This window comes from Epinephelus moara, chromosome 9 (genome assembly GCF_006386435.1).
Source record: "Epinephelus moara isolate mb chromosome 9, YSFRI_EMoa_1.0, whole genome shotgun sequence".
NCBI lineage: Eukaryota > Metazoa > Chordata > Actinopteri > Perciformes > Serranidae > Epinephelus > Epinephelus moara.
In genome coordinates, this window is record NC_065514.1 from 2,224,184 (window position 1) to 2,234,358 (window position 10,175).

Here is a 10,175-nt window from a genome sequence, read left to right on the forward strand (position 1 = left end):
AGGAAGAGCAACTGAGGAGGGATCCCTCTTCCAGGACGGACAGACGTGCAATAGATGTCGTACAGAACAGATCAACATGATAAATTAACAGTAATCTGTATGACACAATGAGACAGAAGGGGAGACAGAGAGAGATGCAGGACAGACAATAATGTTAATAGCTTACAACAACATTAATGAAAGTAATGATATTATAATTAGGATTTATGAATAAAGTATATAAAATATTTAATATATAGTTTTATATATATATATATATATATATATATATATGTCTATATATATATATATATTTATTTATATATATATATAAATATATATATATATAAATCAATAACATATTATACATGCAACTTAGAAAGGAGTCATTCTGCATGATTACTTTTACTTTTGGTACCTAAAGAATATTGTAATGCTTATACTTAACTTTTTGCATTTTACGCTACTATATACTTATACTCCACTACATCTCTGAGGCAAATATTGTACTTTTTACTCCATTACATTTATTTTAAAACTGAAGTTACTGTGTGGATTTACATTTTTTAAACAAAAATTAATCAACAAATACATTTTGATGTATTATTATTACAGGTTAGGCTACCTGGCAGTATGTTGAGTAATTAAGTTTTAAAATGTGCTCCTGTTTCTCTCTCAAACAGTCGCTCGGTATTTCACGATGAGAAGAGAACCGGGGTTACCTCTGTAACCTAAAGCAGAGAACCGGGGTTACCTCTGTAACCTAAAGCAGAGAACCGGGGTTACCTCTGTAACCTAAAGGACTTAGCATCTTTGCTCTGTGACCTTGCTTCGCGTTTTCTCACCACCTCGCGCTTGCCGTAGTTGTCAGTGCGGACTCGTACTCCTCGGGGCGAATGAAAGAAGATGTCTGTGTCGGTGTGGCAGCAGTAGGGCACCTTTAAACATGTCTCTTAATGGAGGGGGAAGCAGAGGATTTTACTTCAACACCGTCTTGTCTCTGGCCCGCTCCCTGGCAGCCCACCGGCAGGCGCCCATAGAAAAGGTAACGTTATCCGTTACTGAGGCTAACGACGGTAACAAGCTAATACCTGTCAAAGAGTCTGTGACATTAAAGGCCCGTCCTTAACTTCGCCTCCTCACCTGTGTGGTCTGTGTTATGTTCCTACAAACACAGCCAACATGTCTGACACTTAACCGACACATGAATCACGGTGTCATTTTGGGATGTAATGGCGACACAGCAGCGTTTGTAACTGACTTCAGAGGGGGCTAGCGGCGGCTAACGTTAGCTGTTTTGAACCTGTAGCTAATCTTCTCCTCGGTTAAAGACCTGATGTGTGAAAGGAAGCGAAGTTTAAATGTTCCAGATGTGTACAGTTTTCCCTTTGGGGTTAATGTTCAGTTATTAATATGCAGCTGTCATTCACACAGGGAGGAACAGGAAACTGTGATGTCCTCTGTCCATTTTCACAGGAACAAGTTGGATAACTCAGATCTTCACACTGTTTTATTCTGTACAATGACCCAGAAATGAAAAAGCAACTGTCAGATGTCAAAGAAAAGCAACGATCTTATATCATTTAATTTAAACGTTACATCCATGAGGGAGTGTTCGTTATTTATAAGGGGGGAGGAGTGGTGCAAACAGTGGGAGTCATGTGATTCTTTAAACACTGGGAAGGGGCTTATTTATTTATTTTGGCTCAGGGGAGGGCGTATACATGTAAATTGTTGTGTTTGTATTTATTTTACTGCAGATCTTTAAAGACAATATGCAGGGTTGGAAGGCATGGCAACATTACACTATTTAGTAGGGGTGCAAGATATTGAAATTTCACTCATTAGGCAATCATGAGTTATTTTAGCAATCATCAAGTCTCTTCTGTGGAATTAACATGATATTATACATGTATGCTCTTATCGCGACGGAGACATGAAATACAGTACTGACTACCTTATCATGCATCCCTACAATTCATTGTAGCCAGAAACTTTAAAAACAGGTCTTCAGATGTTCGAACATACTGCTCCTTTTTGGTCATATGCAATAGTAAACTGAATATTTCAGGGTTTGGATTGTTATTTGGAAAGAACAAGACATTTATTGAATTCACTTTTTAGGCCCTAGGATTGTGTTATTTCACGGTTATCTGTTCCAATACTTAATAGACCAAACATTTAATGGATTAATTACTGAAATAAGTAGTAGATTAACCCATAATGCAGCCCTACTCCAATGTCTGATTATGAAACTGAGGGTAAGTTTAACATCAAGTGTGACTCCACCACATAGTCTCTCAGTCTGGTATCCTGATAATATTCCTCATACAAAAACAGTTATTAAGTTGTTGTGATTTCAAAGAGCTGCTTTTATTTAATTTGTAAATCTTACTCAGAGAAGTGAACAATGAACAGCGTTCCCACAGTCATGGCATTCCTGGAAAAGATATGAAATTAGAATAACCGTTTTCCAGGCCTGGAAATGGTTTGGAATTTACAGAATGTTTTGGAAAAGTTTTGAATGTCATTGCTTTGTCTAATGTTCAAAATATCTAAATAAAAAAACAAAAACATGTCAAACATTGTATAAGATATGTTCGTTATATCACTAATTTACACCGAGGCCAGACTAGCACTGTGTCGTTGCCAAGGTGGCGCCCCTCTTGGGGAAAAGAAACACTCTGTCACATCAGGAGGAAACAGGAAAATGCAGAAAAGCAGTTGTGGCTTTCACACTGAGATTCGAGCCGAGATACATGAATATTCAGTGACAGTGTGGTTAATTGTTAAATGATGCTACTGCTGATGCTACTAACCCTGATGCTACTAAAATGTCCGAAAAGTGTTCATAAAATGCTTGAAAAATGTTGATAAAATTTCAGAAAATATGTTGATAAAATGTCCAAAAAAATGTTTATAAAAAAAGGTCTGAAAATTTGTTATGTCAAAAAAAAAAGTTAAGAATTTGTCAGAATAAATATTAATAAAATGCTTGAAAAATATCAGGAAAAGGTCCGAAAAAATGTTAATAAAATGTCCCAAAAATATTTTTAAGATGTCCGGAAAAATGTTAATAATATGTCCGAAATAAAACGTTGATAAAAATGTCCGAAAAAATATTGAGAAAATGTCCAAAAAATGTTGATAATATGTCAGAAGAAAAATTAATAAAATGTCTAAAAAGTATTATTAAGATGTCTGAAAAAAATTGACATTATTTCCCCAAAAATATTTGATAAAATGTCAGAAAAGTATTAGTAAATGTCCGAAATTGTTTTAGTAAAATCTCCACAAAATATTTTTAAGATGTCCGAAAAAATGTTAATAATATGTCTGAAATAAAACATTGATAAAATTTTGTTAAGATGTCCAAAAAATAAAGGTTGATAAAATGTGTGGTAAAATGTTTAATGATGCTACTATTGATGGATAGCTAATGTTAGCTTGAGTGGGGGAAAAAAACAAACAGAAAAAAAAGGAAAATAAAAGTTATAGCGTATTGATTTGGGGTGGATCAATAAATCTATGAACTAACTGCAGCATTTTCAAGTGACAGAGTCGTGTAGTTGATGTGTGTAGCAAAAGCAATCAATAGTAAATGTGAACAGTTGCAACAAGGATGGATCATCAATGAGGCAACATGATCAGCTGCTCCGGGGCCACACACGTCTGTGATTTATTGTGTGTCTCCTGCTTTTTGGTGATTTTATTACTATTGGTCTGAGAATGGACACTGCAGGTTAATCTGGCCTTGACAAGGAGGAAGTGTAAACCTCATAGTGGCTTCATAATTCAAAGTAAAAGAGGAAGATTTATTATTTAGTAGGCACAAGCTATAACAGGTTCTCTAAAGGACGTAAAAGGGAGGACACCAACTGTAAGTCCCTCCAAAAAATGCAAATTTAACACTCCCTGAAATGGGATTAATCTTGCAAACTTGTTAGATGATGCAATCAAGTGTTAATTAAAATGAATTCAGCGTTAATGTCATTGAAGAACTGCTGTAACTGGAAGAATGCAGTTGGAGTGACTACATAACATATCTGACTCAGGAGGTTAGGATTTGTGGTCGGGATTAAAGTGGGGCCACGAGGCAGCCTCTGAAATACTTCATAAGAGCAGAGCAGACAGAAGTGATCAGAAAACACACCCACTGACATTCACAGTGGGGGATTGTTGGCTGTGACAAATAGGAAGTGTATTCTGTGATGAAAGAGCTGTGGTGGCAATAATACAGGGAGCAGTCAGCCCACTGAGCTGTTGTGTAACTGGACTGTGTCGACTTTGTGTCTGCTCCTTTATGTCTATGTAAGGTCTTTTGAAACGTGCTGGTTATGAAGGTCTGCACATGAACAATTTAAAGGGATAGTCTGGATTTTAGAAGTGTCTCCTCTATAAATACAAAGGTTTTTGTGGGTCCCTGAATGCAGCACAGGCAGAACTCTTCATGAGTTTGATAATTGAGCAGTCAATCCAATCAGAGTCGATCAGATCAGAGTGATAGATGAGAGGAGCGGCTGCTGCAGAGGTGAATGAAGGCAAATTTTTAGAACCAGCACCGTGAACGGTTCAGTTTAAGGCTGCTGTCAGCCCTAGAGTGGTCTCCTTTGGTCTGAATCAGGGACTCATGTTGTTCCAAAGTTGTATAATTGCCTAGAGTTGGTTCGTGTTCTCACGGCAGCATTTACAAGAGGACCAGATCAAATGCCTTGTGTGAGAAAGCTGCTCTTGATTGGTCAGAAAAATCCAGGAAGTAAAGCAAACGTTGAAGAAGAGTACACTTGCAAGATAAATGTGACACTTTCTAATGTCACAATGGAGGGACAACTACGCAGGTTGATTTTAGCGCTGCTCATCGTGGACTATATTGCTGTCATTGTTCATTTTAGTCAAACCATACAGTTTGAAAACGAGGCGCGGCTCCAACTAGAAAACAATGTTTTGATGCATTGGATGTGCTGAATGTGCATATTAAGGCAGTACAGGAGGAGGTGCACATTAATAATCCTCCAGGACTGTAACATGCTCATGTTTAACCCAAACAATGTGTCATGTGACTGCAGTTGCTTCAGAAAGTCAGGTGACATCAAATAATTCCAGTTAGGAATCGAAAGAGGCTAATTTTAGCAGGCTAAGTCCTCGTGGGTCCATTCTGTCTGGACCACAAGTGACTTGCAAACAACAACTTTATTTTTTAGTGCAGTGAATTTCCAGCACAGAGCTTTTATTTTGAAGTGACTAACGGACAGCTACCTGACAGAGACTAGCACTAGCTCAGTGACATGGCCAAACACAGGTATGACACTGAATGTATTACACTGTGTGGACTTCAGACTAATACCTAAGGACCCCTTGGCTGGACCAGTTGTTTCAGACCTATGATAGTTTGCACAGTTTAGTTTCTGCACGTCAAACCCCAGGAGTCTGCTTCATCACTTGGGCCTCATTGTTTGTACACTAACCTCTTTTCAGTGGGTGTCACAGCAGCTTTTTACTCAAGAACATATTGTTGTATTTTACTGGCGTTCAGTTTGTGTGATAGAAGTGTCTCATTGGTTCAACTCCAACTATTTCATTAAAATGATTTTTCCTGGCTCAGTTAGAGACTCAGATGGTGTCGAAGCACAACAGGTTGAGCTTTGGCAGCTTAAAGCCCAAATCCCTTTTTTACATTTTATTACAGTTTTGGCACGGACGAACGCAACAGAGTCGAGATGATCTCTAGCTTTTTAAATCCAATGTTAATGCTTCACAAATTTCCCTTTATGGCTCCTCATCCTGCAACAGTATCATCAGTTTAAAAGCTCCTCTGCATCTCGTAATGGATAAAACATGTAGGAACTAGTGATCTCACTCTCTGTGTTTAAATCCCTCTCTTAGCTTAAGTCTGGCCCTTTAGCATTAGGCTAATTAATGCCACAGGCTGGTTTGGCTCGATTCCTGCAGCACATTTAGGCCAACAAAATCATTACGGCTAATGGAAGCAGACATGAGCGATGTGTCTGGTTGAGCCCCGTGGGCAGGTAAATTCAGTACTTTTAAAAGATTGTATGATCCAAATAGCTCACACTTCATCTCAATAGAAACAGCATTAGCTCCATGATCTCCGTGTGTCGTCCTCTCACAGGTCCAGAAGCTACAATGCATGTGCCCCGTGGACTTCAGAGGAGTCTTCCAGCTGGATGAGAGGAGGAGAGATGCTGTCATTGCACTGGGGATCTTTCTGGTTGAGTCAAACCTGCAGGTGAACATTGTACATATTTACATCTCTGCTTCATGATCTGTTGGTGTGAATTCACAGGATGTCGACACAGCAGTGGTGACTCCATATAACATGCTGTGGATTACTTGTGTTGCAGCACAAAGACACCATCGTCCCGTACCTTCTTGGGTTGCTTAAAGGGCTTCCTAAAGTTCAGTGGATTGAAGAGAGCTCTGAACGCAAAGGAAGGGGTAACTACACACCTGTGATTTAATAACAATATTAAAATCACCACTTAATATTCACTTATGTTATTCAGTTCCCTTTAAATATAGATGCCTTAAAGGGATAGTGCACCCAAAAATTTAAATTCAGCCATTATCTACTCACCCATATGCCGAGGGAGGCTCAGGTGAAGTTTTAGAGTCCTTACATCACTTGCAGAGATCCAAGGGGAGAGGAGGTAGCAACACAACTCCACCTAATGGAGGCTGACGGCGCCCCAGATTCAAACGTCCAAAAACACATAATTGAAACCACAAAATATCTCCATACTGCTCGTCCGTAGTGATCCAAGTGTCCTGAAGCCCCGACATAAAAAGTTGTTTGGAAAAACCTCATTTGAACTCTGTTTTTAGCCTCACTGTAACCTGTATCTCTAACTGCCTCTCTGTGCACCGCACTCACGTGTGCGCGCTTGGATCCCTACGCACGAGCAGTATGGAGATATTTTGTGGTTTCAATTATGTGTTTTTGGACGTTTGAATCTGGGGCGCCGTCAGCCTCCATTAGGTGGAGTTGTGTTGCTACCTCCTCTCCCCTTGGATCTCTGCAAGTGATATGAAGACTCTAAAACTTCACCTGAGCCTCCCTCGGCATATGGGTGAGTAGATAATGGCTGAATTTTCATTTTTGGGTGCACTATCCCTTTAATACAATGTAGGGTGTTGTTTTTTAATATGTGTTAAACTTCCTGTCTTGCAGAGAACCTTCCTGTCGCTGAGAACTTCACCTTTTCTCTTGTGACACTACTGTCAGATGTTGCCCAGCGTGATGAGACTTTACGAGGACAGGTGTGTGTGTGTTTTCAGTTGCTGATATTGTTTCTCCTCCTCATACTGACCGTGACGAGACTCCTTACCGACAGGATCCAGTGTCAGAGATGGGGCACAGTCTCTTTGCAAATTTGTGCAAAAAAGATTTGTTTAACTTAGTCTAATGAGGTCGGTTTCTGCCACAGTTACATTTTTTTGTGTGCAGATAGACAGGAAACATGGGAAAAGACAGTCAAATGAAATGCAACAAAGCTCTTTAGCTGGAATAAATATTGGTAGAGGAAGTACTCAAATCTCTTACTCAGGTACTTTAGTGAAAGTAGGAAACGTCCTGCATTCACAATCATATTTTTAAGAATACTTCACCTGCAACATGACCATGTGTATATCAGTTACTCACCGTGTGTCACCTTTAATTTGCGACGAAAACTTGTTTTTTCGTGCACGCCTCCACTGTGAACGAAGAATCCAAAAAAGGAGAACATTCTTCAACTAAACTTTATCAAAACATCAATTAACAAACTGGGACGTGGTAGTATTGATTTGAGAAACAATTGCAGCGATCAAAGAGTGTGGAAAAATGTTATTCTGTCCTTTATATTATCCCGTTGATAAGGATGGTTTTGTCGGAGTATGTGATGATGTAATGTTTGTCAGATCCTGGAGGCGCTCATGGACATCATGCAGGTGCTGCAAGATATCTGCAAGACTCTGGAGGATCATGATAAAGGTACCAACACAACACACCTGCTTGCTTTGTAAGTTACCTAACTGCTCTGTGTATTAATGTTTTCTCTACTGTCTGTACAGACTACCTGTGCAGGTACACTGTGCCCACCCTGCTTGGTGTCGCCCGAGCATTTGGTCGTTACAGCAACACAGACGAGCCGTTACTGTCCAAGCTGTTCCCTCGGCCAGTCACTCCCGTGCCGCCTACGGCTGAGGAAACTGATGCGGCACACCGACGGTCCTTCAATGACTTCCGCTCCATCCTGCCGAGCTCTTTGCTCACTGTGTGTCAGGGAGACACTCTGAGACGTAAAGGCTCCTCTGTGTCCAGTCAGCAGGTAGAGATCATCTGGGAAAAGTTAAAAAGAAAAGCTGACAAACCCAACCTGTAATGAATATATACTTTTAAATGTTTCTGTGTTTCCAGGCCAGTCCTGAGAGAGCCTGTCTGACCCCCATCTCACCTGCTGACCCCTCTGCACAGTACTTTGAAGGTAAGCACCTGAGCAGAAACAGCTGAGCCTGTTGGCCTGTCAGGAGCCATCTGTGACTCACTGAGGAACCTGCTTTACACACTTCTGCTTTCCCCTCCAGGCTCATACCTCCCTGACGGCAGCGCAGTGGACCCTGACTACTACTTCTCCACAATCAGCTCCAGCTTCTCTGTCTCCCCTCTTTTCACTGGAAGCAGCACCGGAGAGTTTCACGTCCCTCTGGATATGCTCCGACAGCTCCTTCACATGGTGAGCAGCCACAGTGGCAGACTACATAAATCAGATCAGACACAATGAGACCACATTCAGATTCATTCACTTATTTCTCTTTTAACAGGTTGAACAATTTGTCTCTGAGACATTTTTAAAATCACTGGATGAGTCCCTGGCAGAACTTCTAGAGGTATGACTCCTTAATCACGACAGATGTTTGTCTACTCTGTATTTGACACCACAGGTTCACTGATACATGTCTTCTATTGTCTTTGCAGTTGAACCCTGGTCTTCATCTCTACTATAAAACCTTCAGTGATCCTCTGTATGTAGCCATATTTAAGATGCTGAGAGACACCCTGTACAATTTGAAAGGTAAAGAATCACCTCTGTCTTCATATTATTCAGTTTTCTTCCAAAACATGACTGTGGCATTAACGATGTTTTATCTGTGTTCACCAGACCTTCAGACAGACTACGTGAAGGAGGTTCATGACTTTGTGCTGGAGCAGTTCAGCAGCAGCCAGTCAGAGCTGCAGAGGATCCTGCATGATGTGGAGTACCTCCAGAGTGAACTGAGCCCGCTCAAACTGCGCTGCCAGGCCAACGCTGCCTGTGTGGACCTCATGGTGTGGGCTGTGACTGAGGAGCAAGGTGAGGAAACATCACCTCATACAGACAGGAAGTCACCTGTCTCAGAAGTCACCTCTATTAAAGCTTTCTTTTTTTAATGTCTCACCAGGAGCTGAGAACCTTTGCACCAAACTATCAGAGAAGCTGCAGTCCAAGACATCTAGTAAAGTCATCATCGCTCACATGCCGCTCCTCATCTGCTGCTTACAGGTAACTGCTTGGGTATGAAAACAAAAATGAAAAAATAAGATTGAATAATCTTTGCCAGGAACATGTCATGATCACACCTCCTATTTCCATTAGAGCTGCAACAGTTAATCCTCTTCTTCTTAACAGCTTCTTACAGCTGCTTTCACACCACCACACAGTAACCACCCTGGCAACCGCCTACCTGCAAGACCGTTCCCCTCTAAAAGTGGCAGAGGTGCAAGCTAGCTTGTAGCTGCATACTGAAGCAAGACGACAGAACTCACTGAAATTCCCAAAGATCTCTACATGTTTGGACAGTTTACTAGTCATCTAAAGTTTGGTGGAAATGTTATCGCAGGCCCAGTTTTTGTTCTGGTCGTCCTTATAAGTTGCTGGTGCTGTAACTCCGGGTATTCAGACACCAACAATGAGTGTGTTTACATGGACAGTTTAAGTCCCTTTTCATCCATCTGGAATGAAAGTTCATTCCTATTAAAAGCTTTCTCGGAACCCATCAGCTGTATTCGGCATCTGACTTCCGGCAGACGGCGATACAGCCTCTGGGGGCAGACCCCCGATTTTTTTGGCATTCCGGTTTGATTTGGGCGGAGGAGGCGAATTTCCGTTTCCGACTTCCATTTATATATAAGTAAATATGCTGAACCATTGCGATGGATT

The 10,175-nt window shown here is 40.8% G+C and overlaps 1 protein-coding gene across 2 annotated transcripts in view; it reads left to right on the top strand.

Moving 5' to 3' along the window:
* The first annotated feature begins 831 nt into the window (after positions 1-831).
* The window catches only part of pi4kaa (phosphatidylinositol 4-kinase, catalytic, alpha a), a 37,844-nt gene continuing 28,500 nt past the window's right edge, over positions 832-10,175 (top strand). For both annotated transcript variants that reach the window (XM_050053811.1, XM_050053812.1), the window contains exons 1-12: positions 832-1,024; positions 6,110-6,226; positions 6,342-6,435; positions 7,169-7,257; positions 7,897-7,969; positions 8,050-8,306; positions 8,396-8,462; positions 8,563-8,711; positions 8,800-8,865; positions 8,954-9,050; positions 9,138-9,329; positions 9,418-9,518. In XM_050053811.1, the coding sequence (XP_049909768.1) occupies positions 926-1,024; positions 6,110-6,226; positions 6,342-6,435; positions 7,169-7,257; positions 7,897-7,969; positions 8,050-8,306; positions 8,396-8,462; positions 8,563-8,711; positions 8,800-8,865; positions 8,954-9,050; positions 9,138-9,329; positions 9,418-9,518 (1,401 nt within the window). In that variant the 5' untranslated portion in view covers positions 832-925. The remainder of the gene's footprint in view (positions 1,025-6,109; positions 6,227-6,341; positions 6,436-7,168; positions 7,258-7,896; positions 7,970-8,049; positions 8,307-8,395; positions 8,463-8,562; positions 8,712-8,799; positions 8,866-8,953; positions 9,051-9,137; positions 9,330-9,417; positions 9,519-10,175) is intronic.